Source organism: Jaculus jaculus, chromosome 3, assembly GCF_020740685.1.
Source record: "Jaculus jaculus isolate mJacJac1 chromosome 3, mJacJac1.mat.Y.cur, whole genome shotgun sequence".
In the NCBI taxonomy this organism is placed as follows: Eukaryota; Metazoa; Chordata; class Mammalia; order Rodentia; family Dipodidae; genus Jaculus; species Jaculus jaculus.
The window spans coordinates 37,827,756-37,852,072 of NC_059104.1; the positions used below are offsets into that span (position 1 = coordinate 37,827,756).

Below are 24,317 nucleotides of genomic sequence, written 5' to 3' on the forward strand. Positions count from 1 at the left end.
CAGAAGCAAGCCCCGCCCAGACTGCTTGCGGGCGGAAACGGAAATTTCGCGCATGGGCTCTGGGAACCAATCCGCGCTGCCGTCAGAGAGCCAACTAGCTTCTAAGTCTGCTCTTCCCGCGAGATGTGTGTGTTCGCACCCTGGAGGAGGAAAAGTGAGTTTTCTCTGGAGAGGCACAGTAGTGAGACTCCCACTTCTGGGTCTCCTCCTCTCCCCCGCCGTGTTTTCTCTGCGAGAACTCTGAAGAGGTCGGGGTTCCAGCCCGGGGCCGCCGTTCCACCCCGCGGGACAAGATGCTCAAGTCCAAGACGTTCCTAAAGAAGACGCGCGCGGGCGGCGTGATGAAGATCGTGCGCGAGCACTACCTGCGGGATGACATCGGCTGCGGGGCGCCGGGCTGCGCGGCGTGCGGCGGGGCGCACGGGGGCCCTGCGCTCGAGCCGCAGCCCCAGCACCAGGCCAGCAGCCTCTGGCCGCGGCCGCACTACCTGCTGCCGGACACCAACGTGCTCCTGCACCAGGTGCGTGGGCCGCCTGGGAGAACGCGGGCTCTGCGGCCCCGGCTCGGCGCGGGGGCGTGTCACGGGGCAGGGGGGGGCGGACACTGAGGTACCGGGAGGGTCCTTGGGAGGATATACTGCTTGGGACAGGCCGTCCCCATCGCGACCCATACAGCCTGTTTCCCAGGCTTAGGATCGTTGCCCTGTGCTATTTGTTTGTTTCCTTGCATTTTTTTTTTTCCAGGTTAGGGTCCCACTCTAGCCAGGCTAACCTGGAATTCACTATGTAGTCACAGGCTGGCCTCGAACTCACCTAGATGCCCTACCTCTTCATCCAGAGGGCTGGGAATAAAGGCTTGCTCCACCAATCCCGGCTTTTTTTTTTTTTCCCCAGTTCATGTAGTGTTTTTTAGGCACTGTTAATTTTCTAACACCTGGTGTCTCTTCTACCTTAGATTATAACTTTCTGGAAGCCGGGGACCTAGGCCTCTGTGGTCTCCAGATTGTGACCCCCAGGCATCTTGTAAGTGCCTAGGAGCAAAACAAAAAATGTGGGCCAGCATATTTACTTATGTTAATAGTTTTTAAATCCACGAAGTTTTGTCATTGGTCCATTTACAGGTACTCTTGCTAAGCATGTAGGGTTGAGTGACTATTGTCACTTTCTCCAAAGGAAAATAAGCTCTTTTACCTGATGGACAGTTTTTTGTTGTTTTTTTTTTTTTTAAATGTGACAGGAATTTGTTTGAAAGAATTTATAGATGAATATAAAGATTAATTTTTCTTTTTTTTAAGATTGATGTTCTTGAAGACCCTGTCATTAGGAATGTGATTGTGCTGCAAACAGTCCTCCAGGAAGTGAGAAATCGCAGTGCGCCTATATATAAGCGAATCCGGGACGTGACAAATAACCAGGAGAAGCATTTCTACACCTTCACTAATGAGCACCACAAGTAAGGAAGATACAGGACATCACCATAGGGTTAGCTGATTTTAAGAGAAAATCCCCAGGAACAATTTGTGACATTGTTAAAGACACGCTGTAGTTTCCTATGCTGCGTGGAAGATAAAACTAGACAGGATTCATGAAAGTCGCCTGTGTATTTGTGAGGTCACACTTAAAACCTCCATCGACTGACTCAGCCTGTAATTGAACTTGTATGTCCAAAAAAAAAAAAAAATTATATGATAGACTCTTGGAAAATGGGAATCGCCTGGGTTTAAGAAACTTGTAATTAATGACCCAACGGAAAGTATAAATTCTTGTCTTAATTTTTTCCTTTTGTGAAATAAAACTAATCATTAGTGTACTTTCATTGATGACATTTTCTATTTATTTATTTATTTATTCATTTATTTGCAAACACAGACAAAAAGTTAGGGAGAGAGAGAATGGGTTTGCCAGGGCCTCTAGCTCCTGCAAACTCCACATGCATGTGCCATTTTGTGCATCTGGATTTACCTGAGTATTGGGTAGTCAAACACTGGCTGTCAGGCATTGCAAACAAGCACCTTACCTTAACCACTGAGCAAGCTCTGCAGTCTGACATTATTTTCTTGATTCCCAAGCAAATCATTTTAAAAACTTACTTATAAACACTGGGCGTGGTAGCACACACTTTTAATCCCAGCACTTGGAAGGCAAAGGTGGGAAGATAGCTGTTAGCTCAAGGCCAGTCCGGGACTACAGATTGAATTCCAAGTCAGCCTGGGCTAGGGTGAGAAACTTACCTATAAAATTCTTGTAGAATTTTTCACTTAGGTGTGAATCTATAAATGCAGGTTAAGAACAAGCAGTTTTTCAGCTTTGTGACTTTGGAGTATTTATTTCATGTTTCTCTCTACATTTAGAGAAACCTATGTAGAGCAGGAGCAAGGAGAAAACGCTAATGACAGAAACGACAGAGCCATTCGAGTTGCCGCAAAATGGTACAATGAACATTTGAAGAAGCTGTCAGCAGAAAACCAGCTACAAGTTATCTTCATAACAAATGACAGGAAAAACAAAGAAAAAGCAGTAGAAGAAGGAATACCAGCTTTCACATGTAGGTTAAAGTGAAAAAGCTATTACTGCATGTTTGCGAACACAGAGGAATTATAAACCAACTTCTGGTTAGGTAATCACTTGACCATGCAATATTTTCATTGTCCTGTGTAATTTCATGTGATCACTTTTACATTTTGTTATTTCTTAATTAGTAATTAGCTAATAATTAAGCTTAAGTAAATTGCACTCAATAACTGTTCATTTTCCTCACCATTTGCAGTTGTCTTAGCAGTGAAACTGATGCATATACTGTACTCATTGCTGCTGCTTAGGATGATTTGGTTTTGTTTTCACTTAAAAAAGAGGCAGGTATGGCATGGTGGCATATACCCTTAATCTCAGCACATGAGAGGCAAAGGTAGGAGGATTACTGTGGGTGCAAGGTCAGCCTGGGCTAGAGTGAGGACCTGCACTGAAGGAAAAAAAGTCACATGTATTGTCAAAGCAAGATAATCCATGTTCTTTTATTTCTGCATAAAATTAGAACATGAATTAAAAAAAAAACTGTCAACTTATTTTTCAGGTGAAGAATATGTGAAGAGCCTGACTGCAAACCCTGAACTTGTAGACCGTCTTGCTTGTTTGTCTGAAGAAGGGGTATGTCTTGTTTGTGGGAAGAGAATATTAAAATGGGCTTTGATTATAAGGCTTGCAATTACCATATTTTACTTTTTGAAATTTTTTATTATTTACTTGCAATCAGAGAGAGAGAGAAAGAAAGGGAATGGGTGCACCAGGGCCACTTGCCACTGCCAAGAGACTCCAAATGCATGTGCCACTTTGCGGATCTGGCTTTATGTGGATACTAGGGAACTGAATTTGGAACAGCAAGCTTTGTAAGCAAGTGCCTTTAACCACTGAGCAATCTCTCCAACCCACCAAATTTCAAAAAAAAAGAACATCAATAAGCTAGAATAGGAATAGAGTTGAGTTGTAAACAAAAATGCCTGTAAGAACCTTATTGAAATGCCATTGTTAAAGGAGTTGACATATGGTCCCCCTATTTGATGACAACATGTAATGCAATCCAGGGCTGATTTATGAAGAGGTAGCAGTGGAGAAATAGAAATTGACCAGTAATGCATACAACGTACAGCCTGAGGGAAGGTGGAAGGGAATCATCAAAAAGTATTGAATAACAGGAAAGAGGCTATGGCTGCTAAAATTCATCCTGTAGGTCAGCAAATTTACGAAGGTATCTTAAAAAAAATCTCTCTAAAGAGCTCTGTGAAGAGATGACAACAGATAGGATTCTTCCCTGTCTACCTTATATGGCAGGTTAAGAGAAACTTAGTAATGAGAATGGTTGAGGATGATGAGAAATGGTATTGATGTGAAAAACCACTAATGTCCTTGTAAAGACTAATGTACTTCATTAATGGCAGGATCAGAGACAGATAACTGTCATTTTATGTACATACATACGTATGTATATGTATTTTACTGTAATGATTATAGCCTTGTTATGAAGAATGAGTAATATTGAGAGCATTAATAAGATTTTTCTCTCATTGCCTGACATAGTTATAGCTGTATTAAAAGTAAATGGTGAGAGGGGAGATGGCTTAGTGGTTAGGCACTTACATGTGAAGCCTAAGGACTCAGGTTTGATTCCCCAGTACCCACGTAAGCTAGATGCACAAGGTGGTACTTGCATCTGGAGTTTGTTTGCAGAGGCTCTGGCATACCCATTTTCTGTCTATCTGCTTCTTTCTCTGAAATATATTATTTTTTTAAAGTAAATGATTCATGATGTTATAGAAATATCTTTATTTACTATGACATTATACATATATCTAGTCTTTATAACATTTGTAATGTCTGTTTGTATCAGCTACTTTATAAAACTTAAAGGAAGTGAAAAGTTGAAAGCTGGACTTGATTTTTGTACCAGATTTTTAGAACTGATCTAATACACTGTTACTAGTTGCCCGTGGCTGGTTAGATGTAATTTTAATTTAAAAATTCAGTTTCTGAGTTGGACATGGTGGTGCACGCCTTTAATCCCAGCACTCGGGAGGCAGAGGTGGGAGGATCACCGTGACTTCAAGGACACCCTGACCCTACATAGTAAATTCCAGGTCAGCCTGAGCTAGAGTGAGAACCTACCTTGAAATACCAAAAACAAAACAACAACAACAAAAAATCAGTTTCTTACCATCACCTTTCAGCTATTCAAGAGGAATTTGTGCCTAGTGGCCAACATCGAGGACATCACAAAGATTTTCTTTCTTGCAGTTTGTTGTTTTAGATTACAGTGTTCCAGAAGAAATTCTGTATTTTAAATTCAGTTATATTTTCTGTAACATAGATTCTTTAAACTTGTGTAATAATAGCTCATTATGTAAAGAGAAAACTTTTGGTTTGCTTATTTCTTAGAATGAAATAGAAAGTGGAAAAATAATATTTTCAGAGCATCTTCCTTTAAGTAAGCTACAACAAGGCATAAAATCTGGTTCATACCTTCAAGGAACATTCCGAGCTAGCAGGGAAAACTACTTAGAAGCTACAGTATGGATTCATGGAGATGCTGAAGAAAACAAAGAGGCAAGTGTGTAAAATAAAGTACTTTGTGCTCACTTTCTTCCTCAGTAAACATTGATAAGTTTATTTTTTCACAAAATATTACATAAGAATTTAAATTTGCCTTGCCTTTCTAGTGTCTAAGATTGTGGAAAGTCTATTGCTAGAATCAAATCACTTTTATGAAATTGACTATTGAAGAGAAGAATTTACTGCTGACACATTGAGAGAGTCAGTGTGTATGTGTGTGTGTATAAGCCATAGGCCCAGGTCCAACCTTGGCTCCTCAGGCACCATTCACTTTTTTTTTAGAGAGTGAGAGAGAATGGGTGTGGCCATGCTAGGGCCTCTAGCCCCTGCAAATGAACTCAGGATCATACGCCACCATGTGCGTCTGGCTTTCATGGGACCTGGAGAATTGAACCTGGGTCCTTAGGCTTTGCAGGCATGTGGCCTTAACTGCTTAGCCATCTCTCCATCACCATCCACATTTTTTAATTTAATTTAATTTATTTGAAAGGAAAGAGAGAAAATTGTCGCTCTAGGAGCTCTTGCCCACTATAAACAAACACCAGATACATGTGCTACTTGGTGCATCTGGCTTTTTGTGGATACTGGGAAATTAAATCCAGGTTATTAGGTTTTGCAGGCAAGTACCCTAACTGCTTGAGCCCACTGTCCACCTTTTTTGAGACCAGGTCTGTCACTGTCTTGGAGTTCTCCTAATTAGGTACTCTTAGGCCCAGGAGCCCCAGGGATTGGCGTTTCTGCCTCCCCAGGGATGAGATTACAAGCACAGCATGCCTGCACTTTGTTAATGTGCGTGTATGTGTGTGGTTATGTAGGTGCACATGTGTACAGGCAGTATGTGCATGTGTGCCTCTGGAGGCCAGAGGTTAGTATCAGGTATACTCAGTCAGAGGCACCTGAGTTTTGAAGTAGGGTCTTCCCAGGAAGCTGGTGCTCAACCTATGAAAGAGAACAGTTTTACCTTTATCGGTCAAGGCCCTGCAGTCTGTAGTTTTAATTTTGTGAGGTTTCTTGGTATTGTTATAAGTTATGGTGGAAGCATCATGTTGTCTAATACTTGTTTTGACTTAAAATTTAACACTGTAATAAAGGAATACTACCTTTAAAGCGGAAAAATAAAGATTAAGTAGAGATACTAGGATGTACATAAATTTCTGTTAGGTAACCTTCCCATTATTGCTAGTAAAAGTTTTTAAACGTGTGTCGTGGTTGTTTGAAACAGATAATCTTACAAGGACTTAAACATTTAAACCGAGCTATTCATGAAGATATTGTGGCTGTGGAGCTTCTCCCAAAGAGTCAGTGGGTAGCCCCATCTTCTGTGGTTCTACTTGATGAAGGTCAAAATGATGATGATGTGGAGAAAGACGAGGAAAGAGAACACATGGTATGAAACCAAGCAAGCTTAATTTTTTGTCTGTGTAGGTATCGTGCTATTTAATGTATCATTTTCAGATTTAATGAAGGAAATTACAGTTCTGGGGGTTTAATTCATGTTGTTTCCATCAGGGATTTCTGGTCTGAGTATACAGCTGCTGTCAGTTTACTCTTAATATGTTAGTACAGAATTATTTAAGTATCAAGCTGGAAGTCTATGACATTCAATTATGTGGTCTGAGTTAGTTAATGAGGTTACGTGAATAGAAATGTAAAAGTTGCTGAAATGTTTTTGTGGAACATTAAAATCAATCTTCTGGGCCTTTGTGGTTTGGCATGCTTAATTATTCCATCTCCACTACCATATTGATTATGGAGAGGTGGTTTTACTATTCGTATGTGCTAACGTCTATTTAAAACAACCTATCTACCTATTTTGTAATAATAGGAATTATATAGTTGAACTGCACGCAACGTTTGTAGCTCTTCTATATTAGTTGTCTTTAGCTGTTTGGAGTCTTCCTATTACCATTGTAAAATCCAGGCCTTTTGAGAATGCTAACTTAGAGGTGAAATACTATATGATGGTTTTTGTTTGTTTGTTTGTTTTTTAACTTGGCAACATGGTCCACATGCCACTAGTTTTATTTATTTATTTGAGAGTAACAGAAAGAGGCAGGGGGCGGGAGAATGGGTGTGTCAGGGTTTCTAGCCACTGCAAACAAACTCCAGACACGTGCGCCCCCTTGTGCATCTGGCTAATGTGGGTCCTAGAGAATCGAGCCTCGAACTGGGGTCCTTAGGCTTCACAGGCAAGTGCTTAACTGCTAAGCCATCTCTCCAGCCCTGTATGATGTTTTTAATGGTGCACATTATTTGAGCTTTTGTTTGTGTTTTATTCAGTAAATTCTTACATTAAAATGTGAAAGAGGGAGTTCTGACATATTTTTGACTATTCATTTTGTAATGCCTTATCATTATTTAACATTTATGGTGCTGTGACTAGCATTCTCTTGTCTAGAACTTTTTTTTCTTTTTTTGAGGTAGGGTCTTGGTGTAGCCCAGGCTGACCTGAGATTCAGTATGGAGTCTGGAGTCTTCAGCTATCCTCAAATTCGTAGCGATCCTTCACCTCTGCCTTCCAAATTCTGAGATTAAAGGCATGCGCCACTACACGAGGCTTGTCTAGAACTTTGAGGCATAGATTCTAAATTTTATGTCATAATTAGCTACCTGAGTACATTAGCATCCATGTATATAATTCAAATTTGGGAAGGAAATTACACACTACACTTGGAGAAAATTTAACTAAACATTTCTGTTTTTATATTACAGCTTAAGACTGGTGTAAGCGACAAGATGTTGAAGCCTACTGGTAGAGTTGTAGGAATAATAAAAAGGAACTGGAGACCCTATTGTGGCATGCTTTCCAAGTCTGACATTAAGGAGGTAAGAAAAGAACAAGCTTCTGTGGATGAACAGTGGTGATCATTGACTGGCCCTGTGGCCCTGTTCCAAGATCTGGTGTGAACATAGTCATTTTTCCTGGGAAGAGGGTGTATAGTTCAATGGTAGAGTACTTACCTAGCACATGGGCAAGGCACTGAGGTTTAGCCACAATGCTATAAAAAATTCTTTTTCTTAATTTTCTGTAGTCAAGAAGACATCTCTTCACACCTGCTGATAAAAGAATCCCACGAATTCGGATAGAAACCAGACAAGCTTCTGCATTGGAAGGACGGAGAATTATTGTTGCTATTGATGGTTGGCCAAAAAATTCCAGATACCCAAATGTAAGCTTAAAACATTAACTTTAGGACTAGAGAGATTGCTTAGTGGTTAAGACACTTAAATGCAAAGACTAAGGACTCAGGTTCAATTCACTAGTACCCACATAAGCCAGATTCACAAGGTAGCACATGTGTCTGGAATTTGTTTGCAGTGGCTAGAGACCCTGATATCCCATTCTCTCTCTCTCTCTCTCCCTCCCTCCTTCCCTCTCATATAAATGAAATTTTTTAAGAGAATATTAATTCTATCTCAGGATATTTAGTTAACATTTTTTGAATAATAATGTTGATTTCAGTGCAAATATAATTTTTATAGGATTTGTATAGAAATAGGTGCTTAACAATTACTTGATAAGTAGCATATCTGATTTCAAAATTAATTTTATGTAACTCCAGTGTAAATCACATGGGTAATTTTACCCAAATTGCTAAACAATGGTTACTGTTTAAATAGTGTTTGCGTTGTGAATAAACACTAATCAGCAAATTTTAACATGAAGGTAAACAGGAAGTAAATGCTTTGTGGTGTAGCCTGACCCCAAAAGTCCCTCTCCTCCTCTTGAGCTTAAATTGACCAGTCTTGTTTATAAGAAATTGTGAGTGGAACAGTTAGAAATACTGAGATGATATATAAAGTGCTGAGGAATTGAGTGCATTAAAGTAGAAAATAAGCCTTTCTAACATTTCCTTTTGGTTTTAGGGGCACTTTGTAAGAAATTTAGGCGATGTTGGAGAGAAAGAAACTGAAACAGAAGTTCTGTTGCTTGAGCATGACGTTCCTCACCAGCCCTTCTCCCAGGCAGTCCTGAGCTTCCTGCCAAAGATGCCCTGGAGCATTACCGAAAAGGTCAGTTGAAACTAATTCACTTGGACTTACAAAATAGCATATCTCGACTGTTTCTTTTTTGTTTAATACTTTGTTTATTTGAGAGGCAGAGAAAGAGGCAAAAGAGGGAATGGGTTTGCCAGGACCTCCAGCCACTACAAATCAACTCCAACTCAAGCGCCACCTTGTGCGTCTGTCTTACATGGGTACTGGGGAATTGGGTCCATAGTTTAACCACTAAGCCATCTCTCCACTATATCCCTACCCTTTTTTTACATTTTGGTGGGTTTTTTTTTTTTTTTTTTTTTTTTTGGTGTTTCGAGGTAGGGTCTCACTCTAGCCCAGGCTGACCTAGAATTCACTATTGAGTCTCAGGATGGCCTCAAACTCATGGCAATCCTCCTACCTGTGCCTCCCGAGTGCTGGGATTAAAGGCGTGCGCCACCACGCCCAGCTACATTTTGGTTTTTGTTTTGAGTCAGGGTCCCATTTAAATTGCCCAGATAGGCTTTGAACTTGCAGTTCTCCTTCCTCAGTAGGATTTCAAGCTTGCACCACTAGGTCTGGCAGTTAATTTTAATTCTCATATGTATTTGAAAATATGTACAAACCATGGTTACACTTTCCCACACTAAGTTACAGCACTGTTAGGTAATATAAATATCATGTGTTTTCTCGCTGAAAGATAATCTTCTAAGCCCCAGACAGAAGAATATATCCAATTTTTTAAAATCTGAAAATAACTGCTCTGTGTGTGTGTGTGTGTGTGTGTGTGTGTGTGTGTGTGTGTAGGTAGGTAGGTAGGTAGGTAGGTAGAGTTATACTCTAGCCCAGGCTGAAGTATAATTCACTATGTAGTCTTGGGGTGTCCTCAAACTCATAGTCATCCTACCTCTGCCTCCTGAGTGCTGGGATTAAAGGTGTGTGCCACCACTCCTCACGGAAAATCAGTACTTAAAAATCACATATGATGGACTGGAGAGATGGATTAGTGGTTAAGGCATTTGCCTGCAAAGCCTGAGGACCCAGGTTCAATTCCCTAGTACCCATGTAAGCCAGATGCACAAGGTGGTACATGTCTCTGGAGTTTATTTGCAGTGGCTAGAGGCCCTAGTGTACCCATTCTGCAGCCCCCCCCCAAGTAAATCAATAAAATACATTTTTTTAAACTTCGTATGGTAAGTCAGATGCTTGTTTAAATGCATATGACTGGATTTCATTTGCTGAGGCCCTGGTGCACCAATCCCCCCACCCCCTGCCAAGTAAATAAATATAAATAAAATATATTTTTTTAAAAATCATATGTGAGCTGGAGAGGGCACAGTGGTTAAAGATGCTTGCTTGTACAAAGCCTGACAGCCTGGGTTAACTTTCCCCATACTTAGATGCACAGCGCCAGATACACAAAGGGATGCATGCATCTGGTGTTCATTTGCAGCAACTAGAGGCTCTGGTGTGCCCATTCTCTCTCTCAAACATGTTTAAAATATACTTATGTGGTGGCTGAAGAGATGGCTCAGCAGTAGGCTTCCTGTGCAAGCATGAGTACCCTTACATTGCCTGAGATTCTGTTTCCTGATCTCACATACAATAGCTGGGCAGCCTGGCGTGGTGGCGCATGCTTTTAATCCCGGTACTCAGGAGGCAGAGGTAGGAGGATCGCAGTGAGTTCGAGGCCACCCTGAGACTACATAGTGAATTCCAGGTCAGCCTGAGCTAGTGAGGCTTGAAAAACCAAATAAATAAATAAAATAGCTAGGCATGTGCACATGTACCTGTGCAACCCCAGTCCCACAAGGGAGCAGAGACCTGAGAATTATCAGAGCCCTACAAGCTCAAACAGTAAAAGGAGAGAGTCCAGCTCAAAATCAGGACCCAGCAGAAAAATAGCATTCTTCCACTCCAGCCAAGGCAGCAAGCAACCCCTGATGTAGGCAAACCTGTGGCCTACCATAAGGGCACAGACATGTGCATACAAAACACACACAAGTTTAAAAAAGGTTAGAAATATGTTGATTTCTTAAGTGCTGTGTCACAGTTGTACTACCTGAATTACTTTATTTTCTTATGCTATGTGATAGGACATGAAAAACCGGGAAGATCTGAGGCATCTGTGTGTCTGTAGTGTGGACCCTCCAGGGTGTACTGACATAGATGATGCTCTACACTGCAGAGAACTCAGTAATGGGAATTTGGAGGTATGTGTGTTGTTGTGACTTTCATAGTTAAATATAATTCTCTTCTTGTGTTCATTTCTATTGACCCAGGTCAGTTTATAAATAATAATGTATATTATTCATATAACTAAATAATGAAATTGATATCTTTTTAATCTTTTTAAGGTTGGTGTTCATATTGCTGATGTGAGCCATTTTATTAGGCCAGGAAATGCCTTAGATCAAGAATCAGCCAGAAGAGGAACAACTGTTTATCTTTGTGAAAAGGTAAATGAGTTGAATTTTAAATCTTTTTTTTTTTTTTTTTTTTTTCTGGTTTTCGACATAGGGCCTCACTGTAGCTCAGGCTGACCTGGAATTCACTATGTAGTCTCAGGCTGGCCTCAAAGTCATGGTGATCATCTTACCTCTGCCTCTCGAGTGCTGGGATTAAAGGTGTCCGTCAAGATGGATGTGTCACTTTGTGCAAATTTTGTTTTGTTTTATTGGTGACACCGTCTCATTCTGTAGCCCAGGCCAATTTCAAACTCCTAGTTCTCCTGCCACACCTTCAGGGAGGCGGGAATTATAAATATACTTAATTGCACATAAGCTGCCATGCTTTAAAATAATTGCATAATTCTTAGGAAATGGGCATTTTGTTTTGTTATTCATTGATAGAAATACATTTAGATGTAATTAATTTATTCTTTAAGTATTGTTTTCCTAAGGTTACATAGACCAATTGAGGAAGTAAGGGGACAAAATCAGTCTGTCATAATGCTCAAAGTTCATTCACCACATCACTTTTTCCAATAAAAGTTGAACTTGTTCCTTCTCTGTGTGTTGCTTTGTTTGGTTTTGTTGGTTGGTTGGTTGGTTGGTTGATTTTCTAGGTAGTATTTCACTCTAACCCAGGCTAACATGGAACTCTTTCTGTAGTCTCAGGCTGTCCACAAACTTGTAGCAATCCTCCTACCTCTTGTCTCCCAAGTGTGCCACCATACCCAGCTTCTACATGTTTTTAAAACATCATGTAGTTTTCTTAAGTGCTGGAAAAAGGTTCACTCGTGTTGATAAGGCTGGCGTCATTTCACGAGCGTCAGCTCATAAAGACCAGAGATCTCAGACTTCCACAGAACATCTAAGTCCTTTTAGTAAGTCCTTTTCTACCAACTTGGGGTTTGTAAAAAATATTTTTATTTATTTCTTTGGGAGAGAAAGAGTGAGTTTGACATGCCAGGGCCTCCTGCCAATGCAAATGAACTCAAGATGGATATGTCACTTTGTGCATCCAGCTGGCTTTACATGGTTACTGGGGAATTAAACCTAGGCCATCAGGCTTCGCAAGCAAATACTTTTAACCACTGAGCCATCTCTAGCCCTTTACAGACTTTTTATTTGGCATTTCTTAAATTCTTTTAGTCAAAAAGATGAGAAGTTTTTTTTTTGTTTCTTTATTTTGATTTTTGGTTTTTCCAGGTATGATTTCACTCTACCCTAGGCTGGCCTGGAATTCACTATTTGTTCTCAAGGTGGCCTCAAACTCACAGTGATAGATCCTCCTACCTATGCCTCCTGAGTGCTGAGGCTAAGGGTATATGCCACCATTTCTATTTCCTGCACAGTTTATGATATTTGAGAGTAGGACGTAAAGGCTGTGATTGTGGCTGAGATGCTGTTGTCATCTTTTGCAGAGAATTGACATGGTTCCAGAGTTGCTCAGCTCTAACTTGTGCTCCTTGAGATCTAATGTTGACAGGTATTTATGCATGCTTTTTCCATAAGAATGCTATGCTTGCTGTATTAATTAACACCCATGAATAAATTCTGTCTTTTCCTCTACAGGCTCGCATTTTCATGTATTTGGGAAATGAATCACAATGCTGAAATCTTGAAAACAAGATTTACCAAAAGTGTCATCAATTCAAAGGTTAAGTTTCCTGGTTCTTTTAAGGCTTAAAGTTATTGGTAGTTTTAACAGGTTCTTAGAGTCTTTGTTTTGTTGTTGTCATTGTTTGTTTTTGTTTTGTTTTGAGGTATGATCTCCTCCAGCTCAAGACTGGCCTTGAACTTTCAACAGTCCTCTTACCTCTCTCTCTGCCTCCTTAATGCTGGGGTTAAAGGCATGTGCCACCATGCCTGGCCCTTAATTCATTTTTAAAGTTAGGTTTATAAGGTTAAATTTTTTTCCCAGTGTTACAGCAGTCTAATTTTACAATTAAGAATTGGCTTAATTCTTGATATTACTCAAAATTTTACTACTGTGGTAGTTGTCCTGTATTCAGAAGCTGGAAGCCTCCACACCTTATCAGACTAAATCAATGGTTTCATGCTCCACATAGGAACCCGGCAATTGAGCTTGTTCCTACATAGAAATGGTTAGTATTTGAAGTCAGCATGTACATCTTTTTGTTCACATTTTCTCATAGAAATGAAGGTACCAGTCATACTTGGATTTCAACAAAATGAGGCAAGTTCATGCCCAGACTGGATGGACCACGATTATTATTTCAGTCATTTCATTATTATTTTATTTATTTAAAAGAGAGAGAGAGAGAATGAGCAAGCCATGGTCTCTAGCCATTGCAAATGAACTCCAGATGCATGAACCACCTTTTGCATTTGGCTTTACATCCATACTGGGGACTCATACCCACATCCTACAGCTTTGCAGGCAAATGCCTTAACTACTGAGCCATCTCTTCAGCTCCTGGAGCAATAACATTTTTTCTTACTCTTTTTTTTTTTAAAACTATTTTCCACATTCTCGTATATTATTCTTAAATTCTGTGTCCTAAATAGTCCTTCAGAGTAAGGATGTGTTTTCCAAACTTACTTTTTCCTCCAATTTAGTATGATTCTGTTCTGATAAACTAGTGCAAGAAAGTACTTGTTAGACTGGAAAATATTGTGGAAATTACTTTAGCTTTCATAAGTTTATAGTTTTAGATTACAGCTAGTTAATAGTTCTTTCAGACCTGGTTAGCATAACACTTTGTTACATGAATTAAAATTAAAAATTAGTGAACATCTTTAATTCTAAATTCTTAGTAGATAAATTACTTCTCTCAAAAATTTGATGTAAACTGAATTAACTTTTTTACACTACTTGTGAATTTTATAAGGATATTTTTTAGTGAAAAAAATACTAGTTTTCTTGTAGGATAGAAATGGTGACAGAAGCCATATTTGCATATTTAGATTATCTGTTATTAGGGATTACTTTAAGCTTTTTCTAACAAGATTCTCATTTACAAATCTATTTGAGATTTGGTATTTAGTTACTGTCTCACGGAGTATGATCTCTAGATTCCTTAACGGTGCCCCAGTGTTAACATAAGGTTTCTTTTCTAGGCATCTCTTACATATGCTGAAGCACAGATGAGAATTGATTCAGCAACCCTGAATGATGATATTACCACTAGTCTCCGAGGACTGAATAAACTGGCTAAAATTCTAAAAAGAGGAAGGATTGAAAAGGGGTATGTTTCAAAATACCTATTAAGGCATGCTTTAATTAATTTATTATGGTATTGAGATACCTTTAGGCTCATTTAGAGTATTTTGTTATAGACAGTGTTTAACTAGTTAATGGGCCACTTCTTGTAGCCACCTTATGTAGTAATGCCTTGGTATTGGATTGCTGTTTGTTCAGGAGTTGTGGTAATTGTTTGAGATCAAGATACTGGGGGAAAAAAAGTAGGAATTCAAAAACTCTTTAAAACTCCTATGGACTATTCTTAATTTTAATTAGAAACATTTCTGCATGGGATGAAAGTTGTTGGAATAAATGTAGATGCACCTTAAAGATAAAAGACATTATACAGCTTACTTAACCCAGCTCCTTTTTTAAATAATTAAAAGCTACATTTGCATTCTTCCCGAAGACTTGGAGGCTAGTGGCAGATGAGTCTTTTAGCCCTTGCCTAATTACAGGAGGCAGAAGAGGAGTAGTAAGTCAGACTTGTCGGAAGTGGAAAGTTAGACTGTGGCAAGATTGCTTTCAGTGGAAAGCGGGTACAGAGCCTGTCATCTTTGTTCTCTGGGGTTACAGGCCCAACTAGAGCAGCGTCACCAGCAGATGCTGAACATACTTTGGGGCATGATACAAACTCTAGCTAGACTATTTCATAAAACAGGCCCATTTAAATTAGAGTTCCTTAAAACTAAACAAAATTAACATGTCAGTTTCCTTAGTGTTACCAGCCACACTTGTGATGTTCAGTAGCCAGTGTGATTAGTGACTGCTATATTTGAATAATCCTAATAGTTGAGTCTGTTTAAGGGCTGTGTATATGCTTGAAAAGAAAGTGGAATGTATACTTGCAACATAACAAAGTAAATAAATCACCATTTGAAGCTATATGTATCTTAGCAGTTTTAAAATACGATATGAATTTGCATTTGTAAAATATAACTTCTCCAAAATAGGAGTGATGTTTAACTCTTTAAAAGTATTGTTTTTTCCCCCTAAGGCAGTTATCTACAGTTTTAAAGTAAAATGAATCCTCTCAATTATAGGGAAAATTTTGAAAACAATCTTCAAAACAGTTACAGTTTTTCACCTTGTAATATGAAAAAAGTGATCAAAATGTGATCAGGGTGCCTCACTTTCTGAAATGATATTTTAGTAGTACAGATCAGATCTGATGTAGAACATTGTAAGTACTCCATGCCTGAGAAAGGATGCTTGTCAAGATTCCCTTTCTAGTAACCCTTCTGCTGAGGAGGGAAGAGAGGAGGAGAAAGATTGATTCATTTCACTTGCCAGCAAGGCCTCATCTTAGGTTGTCCTCTCTTCACTTGGCTGAGATTGCCCAGCCTCACGAGAGAGTCTCAGGTTGATTTGGAACCAACTTGAAGAAGCATTAGATGTGAGGAAACGTTAGACCTGTAGAGTCTCATGAGAGACTTTGCAAAGGTGAACTTGTCAAGGCATTAAGTGAAATCTGCATGTAAAGCCATTGTATTGTCTGAGAGACACACAGCACTCTGATATAAACAAGCTATCGGTCCTTTTGACATGTCAGTAGAAGTAATTTCTCAGTCTCCCCTGTTGAGTGTCTGCTCCGTAAAACACTATGCATCTTACAGTGTTACTAACCTAACATGGCAGTATTCCGTGCCTCTCTCTGTTCTTACATACCCTCAGTGTACTGTTTTCCACAGTAAATACTCCCTGTTACTTTTATTTGTAAAAGTGGTAGCAAAATTTAGCTCAGTAGAAACTTAGTTGTGAGTATAGAAAAGTCAAATCCTCACGAGCACAATACTGAGCCATAAGTGAAAATAAAACTTAAAAGCTGGCAATGAAGGTGTCCTTCAGAAGAGTAACTCTTACTTGAGACACTTGTTTTCTGTTTAAAAAGAATCACTTAGTTTCTGTCCCTTTTAATGGCTCATTTGACTGATTTTCCTCTTTTCTATTCAGGGCTCTGACTCTGTCTTCTCCAGAAGTTCGGTTCCACATGGACAGTGAGACTCATGATCCCATTGATCTACAGACCAAGGAACTAAGGTATACTAGTTTTTATGAATAGTAGTTAATGTGATTTTTAAATGTATGTCTGCTATGTATATGGTGGTATACTATTAAATATTTATATTTAAATTGTCTTTGCTAAACTAGTTTAGAACTTGTATGGAATAAAACTGTATAGAAAGAAAATAATTGTAGCTTGAGGATTTATGTTTTTTCTAATAGCTCTCAATTTTTCAGCAACAGAAAAATGTTGTACATCCTATATTTTCTCACAAAACAAAAAGGTGTCCGTTTATGCATACACACATACATTTACTTACAGTACAGCACCTATCATGCAAATAGTCCATGCTAAGTATTTTATTTTATTGATAAATTGGTGAAGTTAGTTGATTTGTTTAGCCAAATGGTGTGACATAAATAGATTTTAATTCTTCCTAGTAAATTTTATTTGAATAGCTCTATGGTTAAACAAGGATCTTTTCGGATGCATTAAGAGGACATGAAAATGCTATTTTTGATTCTGTGCTAACAAATTGCTTGACAGTTCAGTGTGCAGAGCGTGTAGCGTGTAAATTTTACTCAGTAAAAGTGCTGAGAAATGAAACAACTGTGAATTCGTAGATGTAATTGTGCACATGTGTGAGTGCTTGTGTGGGAATTCTTCCATGATCTCATCAGTGGAAAAGTTAACTCATGAATAAATGTAACATAGAAGTCTCAGCCTCCTTTTCCTGTGCTTCTCCCGTTGACAGAGAAACAAATTCCATGGTGGAAGAATTTATGTTACTTGCTAATATTTCTGTTGCAAAAAAAATTCATGAGGAATTTTCTGAACATGCTCTGCTTCGAAAACACCCTGCTCCTCCACCATCAAATTACGAAATTCTCGTTAAGGCAGCTAAGTCCAAGGTACAGCCTACCCTGTGAAAGGCTACCTATGTTTGTCTTGTGAACTTCCATTGCACTAGAGAATTTATTTGCATTACATCTTCATAAAAGTTTTGTTTATTGATGCAAGAATATGATGTAGTTCCTTTGATAAAAAATAAATCTATTTTAGATATGATCCTCTTTTCCACATTGACACTAACACCAACTGCTTAACAAAATTCTTTATGGCCTTGAAGGAGCTAAGCTGGATGTTTTAGACTGTTATTTCAGAATCCTAGGCATGCCGTGCCCTTCCCTATCCTTTGTCGGTGGCTTCGGAGGACAGATAATTTGTTTTGCTTCTCTGTACTTCAGCTCCATTAAGCCCTCTGTTTCATGCCTAAAGGAAAGACATATATTACCTGTAAGGAAAAGAGTGAAATGGTGAAGGGAATAGTACTTTTTTTAGCCTTTCATATCATTTTGTCTGGTTGGTAGACTTTATTTTCAGCATGCCTATCCTTGGGGATAAGTGTACCCCACTTTGATTGTTGTGGGATCATGAGGAGACCCCCCCCCCCCATCTTTCCTGCTGAGAAGAGAACATGGAAAGAGCAGCCTTGGCTTTTGAAGGTGCTGTGCTACTAGGATGGCATTGGTTTCTGAGTTCACAGTGTGCCTTCCCCAGCGTAGCCATCAGAACTGATTCACCTGTAAGGATTCCTGCATATTAGCTGATTTTTCTCTGCATGTCGTTTCCCTTCCTAAGACATGAGGTCAAAGAAGAAGTTAAGGTTTTAAATCTCGGGGTAGGTTAAGTGGAGCTGAATTAGATGTATCGGTATATCATTCTTACTGAACTTCACTGACCAGCTCGTTTCTAGCTTCTCAGGCTATTTGGAGTGGAAGGAAAGTGTCTGTAGAGAAGCAGCCCGAAAGGCTGGCGTGTCTAGCTGTGCTTTGATTCCTCCCCCTGCCCATCAGGCATTACCAAGAACAACAGCTGAACTGTGAGAGTTGACACTACTTCCGTGTCTGTTCTCCCCCTTGGGTTTTCTTCCCAGTCTTGATACATGAAGTTATGTTTAGTCTGGCTAGCTAAAGGAGATTATGGGTGTGAATGCAGATCATCTAACCAAAAACTGTTCATTCAGTTTGGTTATCTTTTGAAGAGATGATACAACCGGCTTAGAAATGACTCATGACATGCCTCTCCTCTCCCTTCCCTTCACAGAATTTGGAAATTAAGACTGATACAGCCAAGTCTTTGGCTGACTCTTTGGACCGGGCTGAATCTGCTGCATTCCCATATCTAAACACTCTGTTAAGAATACTGGCCACACGGTGTATGATGCAAGCTGTATACTTTTGTTCGGGAATGGATAATGATTTTCATCACTATGGCTTAGCGTCCCCAATATACACACATTTTACTTCTCCTATCAGAAGGTATTTTATTCATGTAAAACTAAAAGAGCTAGAAAATGATTAACTTGGGCCTGGAGAGATGGCTTATTGGTTAAGGTGCTTGCCTGCAAAGCCAAAGGACCCAGACTCAGTACCCTAGTACTCAAATAAAACCAGATGCTTAAGGTGTTATATAGGTCTCGAGTTGGTTTGCAGTGGCTAGAGGCTCTACTGTGCCCTTTTTCTACCTCTTTCAAATAAATAAAATATTTTTAAAAAGAATAGTTAATTTTTAATATAAATGTTAATAAGTTGTCATAGTCTTATTTTTCCTTTATGTTTATGTAGATATGCAGATATAATTGTTCATCGGCTGTTGGCTGTTGCTATTGGGGCAGACTGTACTTACCCTGAATTGACTGACAAACACAAGCTTGCAGACATATGTAAGAATCTCAACTTCCGGCATAAAATGGCTCAATATGCTCAGCGAGCATCAGTAGCTTTCCATACTCAGGTATCTGCCTTCTGTCTCTCATCTTAGAGAAGACAAATACTGTTCTGTATTTAATAATCAGTTTTCCACATTTTAAAGAAAGGCTAATAAGATTGTATGCTATTTTATAGCTGTTTTTCAAAACCAAAGGAATAGTAAGTGAAGAAGCCTATATTCTATTTGTAAGAAAGAATGCAATCGTGGTGCTAATTCCTAAGTATGGCTTAGAAGGAACCGTTTTCTTTGAAGAAAAAGACAAGCCAAAGCCACAGCTTATTTATGACGATGAGGTACAGTGCTTCTGTTTGTCCTTTGAAGAGAAGGGCACCTTTTTTCTTGACAGTTCACTGGGGGAGGGGGTGGTGATAGGTGTACATCACTGAAACTGTTTTTGGTACCCTAAAGAATTTTATCCTAAGCCAGGAGTGGTGGTGCACTCCTTTAATCCCAGCACATGGGAGGCAGAGGTAGGATTGGCGTGAGTTCGAGACCACCTCAAGACTACATATTGAATTCCAGGTCATTCTGGGCTAGAGTGAAACTGTCTTGGAAAAAAAGAATTTTATCCTAAATCTTAAAACTACATGCTAGGAAGCAAGCTTACATTTAATCTAAACTGTGGTCTCACTCATAGAACATGACCTGATTTTATCTTCCCACATGCAAAATGCCTTTTATTTCTTTTATACCCTGTAGATATATTTGGCCTGGGTAGATAAAGGAATGATGGGCTGTATACAGCTTAGGGAAGGGATATTTGTATGACCTCTTATTCTCTGCCTCCCTAAAATTACTGGGATTATGCCTCTAAGAGAATAAGTATGTAGAGTGGTCCAACCAGGCACACTGGGCTCCTCTGCTGTTGCCAGCGGTGTGCTCCTTAGTGGGAGCTGGATAGAATCCTAAGAGTATGCATGCATATTGGGACTTCCTTAATGAGAGAAAAGGGGGCATAGGCCTGTAGTTAGGTCTGGGACTACTGGGTTAGAATGTTGTGTTGTGTTTTTTGTTTTGTTTTGTTTTTGTACTGAACACCAGATGCTTGATAGGAGTAGTTTCTTCACACTTTAAAATTTCTACGGAACGTGACTAGAAAGAATGAGATGTTAATTGTTAATATGTAAGAAACGATTGGCTTTCATTTTTAGACACCTTCACTCAAAATAGAAGACACAGTGTTCCACATGTTTGATAAGGTTAAAGTGAGAATCATGTTGGATTCATCGAATCTTCAGCATCAGAAAATCCGGATGGCCCTCATAGAGCCACAGGTGAGAGCATACTTAGGTCAGTGTACCAGCACAGATTTCATGAGAGGGATCTGGTTGTTTCTTTTCAGTTTTAGAATTCATTCTAAGGAGTTTTCCAGATACTTGCCAAGCAAATCTTTTCTCATTGATTTCTTATGGCTGTGGAATAGCAGACATTAGAGAATCTTCTGAGGTTCTTGATACCAAATCAAAACTCAGAGTTCTGCATAGCTGTTTATTCCAGCTTTGCAGTCTGTGAATCAAATGTAGGTGTTCCACCAACATACTGGTTCTCAACCTTTATCCTGCCCCAAGCACCCCAGATCTCTGGTGCATGCTGGCTCTCACTACATAAACTCACTGGACAACACTGCCCAGATGACCACTCTGTCTTGCTCTGAGCCCCACGCCGGCCTCAGACTTGCAGCAGTCCTGCGGCCTCTGCACTCCAAGTGCTGGGGTTGTGAGCATGCTGTGACTGAGTTCTCATTTCTGAGCTACTAACCTCGTGTGTGAAATATGTACACCCTGCATGCAAAGCTGTGGTTATTGTCCCTTTCAGTTGGTACATGTGTTTACACCTGAAAGTGGTGGGGGAAGATGTTGGTGAGAATCATCTCTTTATTTTATGCTTCTAAGCACCTCATCTTTCCATTTGCATTACTCTAGATCCCAGGAATAAACATTCCTGCTGATGTTTCAGACACAGCCCTTAATGGACCAGGGGGAAAGAAGAGGAAACTTGAAAAGTAGCTGCATTCAACAACAGCAACAACAAAACTTTGAAAGATTGGTTTCCTTTAAAAAATTTTTTGTTAAATACTCCTAATTTCATGTGTGCTTTTTTACTTTAAAGTATATTTTAATACTTTTCAAAATTTGCATTTTTATTGAACTGTTGACTGGGCCTGTCTTATACCACTGGGTTTCTGGTTAAAGCAGAACCATTTATGCAGAAAAATTCAATTGAATATCCATCACCTAAGTCGTGACAGGATAACAACTGCAGTGATCTGTAAAGATCATTTAAATGGAGCACTCACCTGCTCATTGAAGAGCAGATTAATCTTGCATGAGTATTTGATTATTTAATATTGGTAGAAAACAAAAACCGTCATTTTCTAAGGAAAAAAGAAAATACTTTTAGAAGAACAATCCTTTCTAAATCTTTAGATGTCAGAGTTTGATATGTTTCCCTTTCCCTATTTAACTTACATACATTGTGTTCACATTTATGAAGAAGCCTCCCATATTTTACTATTGGTCTTCAAACCACTAGTGCTGAATGATAGAGAGTAAGTAGGAAAACAAGGAAGTCTATTTTGACCTGACTAGGAAAACAGTTACTTGTTACCAGGTGATAAATGCAGCCATGGTCTTTGATCTTCCGCTCCAGTGTCTCCCCAAAATGAAGCATTAAAGCTCAGAAAATAGAGATGACATTTTGTCTTCATGTTTTTTTTTTTTTTAAAAAAAGATATAATAGTATTATTTTTATGGAGAACTTTATTTCATGAATATATTGCATTTTGATCATATTCCTCAGGTTATACTATCAGGCCCCTTCTCCCCTGGCGCCTTTCCCCTGAAGGGCCTCCTCAGTGTGGGATCACGAATGCACCAGTCAGTCTGTTGGGTGGACAGTGCCTCGGAATATACGTTCCCACCATGTGGCCCTTACTTTCTTTCCACCCCTTTTCTGCAGTGTTCCCCAAGCCTTGGAGGGTATGTTGTATGTCTCCTTTATTTGTGGGCTCTGAGCAGCCTCTGATTTTCTCCTGTGATGAGTACTGAGTCTCCTACTAGATGAGTGTCTGGTCATCTCCCTGGAGGAGGTTCTCAGGCTAGCAGTAAGAGCTGCACTTAATATTTAATCAGCCATTTCCTCCGTCTTATTTCCTAGGCCCTGGCCAATATAGAGAAGACTTGTCTTGTGCTAGGATGTAAGCTTTCTTGCTGTACAGATGGGTCTTGCGTCTCTGTTTTTCACTGCCATCTGTTAAAAGCAGATTCTGTAGCCAAGAGTAGCATGGGTCAAAGGGAATAAATATAGACATTTAGCTAAAGAACAGTGGGAACTTTCCTGTAGGGTCTATGGCTTCAAACTGTAGGCTTCTTACTTGGTTGTCAGTACAAAGTATGAATTCGTTCCCACTGAGTGGACCTTACATCCAATCAGAAAGCATTTGATTACCTCTATAGGCTGTGTACCACCATTACACAGATAATATACATTTTCCCTGGCTGGCTGCTGATGTAGCTTGTAAGAATGTTCACACTGTGGGTGACCATTATCCCCCAACAGCTTACATAGCACAGCTTCCAATCTGAGTTCCAGCAGAATCTCTCAATGTCCTATGACTGCAGCCTGTGGTATCTTCAGCAATAGGGTCTTATTGTTTAGATTTGTTTTGACTATGGTCTGCATTGTTTAGGGAGCCACATGGGCCCCTCTACCAGTTAATTAACATTTCACTGTTGAGGATTACCCAGTTCTGGACTAGGATCTGCCAGTAAGGGCCTGTAGTTTTACGGTAACACTTTTTCACCCCTGCAGAGTGCTTCTGCCCAAACTACACTCCTTTCTTACTGAGTTACGCTTTTAATGTATTTTTATTTATTTGAGAATGGGTTACATGGGTTCTAGGGAATCCACCCTGCATCTTTAAGCTTCATAGTCAAGCCCTCCACCCAAGAGTTATATTTTTAATGAGCTAACAGAAAAAGATTTCTGTGGTATTGATTCATACCATCAGTTTATTGTATCTCCTCCTTTCCCTCAGTACCTTTTAGAGTCTCCCAACCCCTGTATTCTGTCGCGCTTGGTGTCTAGCATCCCTTCCTCTCCCTGCTTCTCTCTCCAAGACTCACTTTGGCTCTTACCAGTTATAAACAAATCAAACTATATTCCACATGAGAGAGAACATGTGACATTTGTTTTTCTGAGCCTGTAACCTTGCTTCATTTTCCTGAAGAATTCATTTTCATTTTTCCTTACCAGTGATTAGAAGTCCATTGTGTATATGTACCACATCGTCATATACAACGGCTTTTATATTGCAATGTAACCAGTTATAGAAAGGACAGAGAATTATATTAAAAGACATTTTTAAAGGAACAGACTTAAATAAGTCTTATTTGAAGTGCCAGATTGACTACTGATTACTTACATTGGTATATTCAAGAATATTTTGGGAAAAGGTTATCTTGAAACATTCAGTTTTGCTTACTCAGTTTCTAAAGTATTTATGGTATCTGCTCAAGCTGTTTCTGCCTTTAAGGAATTTGCAGAAAAGATTGACAAATCAGCAGGTATGGTAAGTATACTGTGGATAAATACATATTCAGTCATGCAGGCACTAATTGTTGAATGTTCCCAGGTCCCTGTTACTAAAGAAATATTGTTAAACTGAAGCCAAATTTGTTTGCAGACCCTTTCTACAAAGGGCCAGTGTTGGTTTTATTAAGTGTAACAATTGTGGTGCCCAAGCAGCTGGGTGCATACAAAGTCATTTGTTTTTTTCTCTACCAACTATTAAATAACTTGCTGTCAGGCT

The 24,317-nt window shown here is 39.4% G+C and overlaps 1 protein-coding gene across 1 annotated transcript; it reads left to right on the forward strand.

Annotated features, from left to right (window-relative positions):
* The first annotated feature begins 94 nt into the window (after nucleotides 1-94).
* Nucleotides 95-22,200, forward strand: Dis3 (DIS3 homolog, exosome endoribonuclease and 3'-5' exoribonuclease). The gene is made up of 21 exons (XM_004651020.3): nucleotides 95-521; nucleotides 1,296-1,453; nucleotides 2,352-2,545; nucleotides 3,071-3,144; nucleotides 4,927-5,094; nucleotides 6,323-6,487; nucleotides 7,813-7,926; nucleotides 8,133-8,270; nucleotides 8,968-9,114; nucleotides 11,175-11,291; nucleotides 11,436-11,537; nucleotides 12,947-13,011; nucleotides 13,098-13,182; nucleotides 14,607-14,734; nucleotides 16,684-16,770; nucleotides 17,490-17,646; nucleotides 18,842-19,056; nucleotides 19,363-19,531; nucleotides 19,642-19,800; nucleotides 20,659-20,781; nucleotides 21,430-22,200. The coding sequence occupies exons 1-21, from the start codon at nucleotides 294-296 to the stop codon at nucleotides 21,511-21,513; spliced, it is 2,877 nt and encodes a 958-aa protein (XP_004651077.2). The 5' UTR covers nucleotides 95-293; the 3' UTR covers nucleotides 21,514-22,200.
* Nucleotides 22,201-24,317: the final 2,117 nt, after the last annotated feature.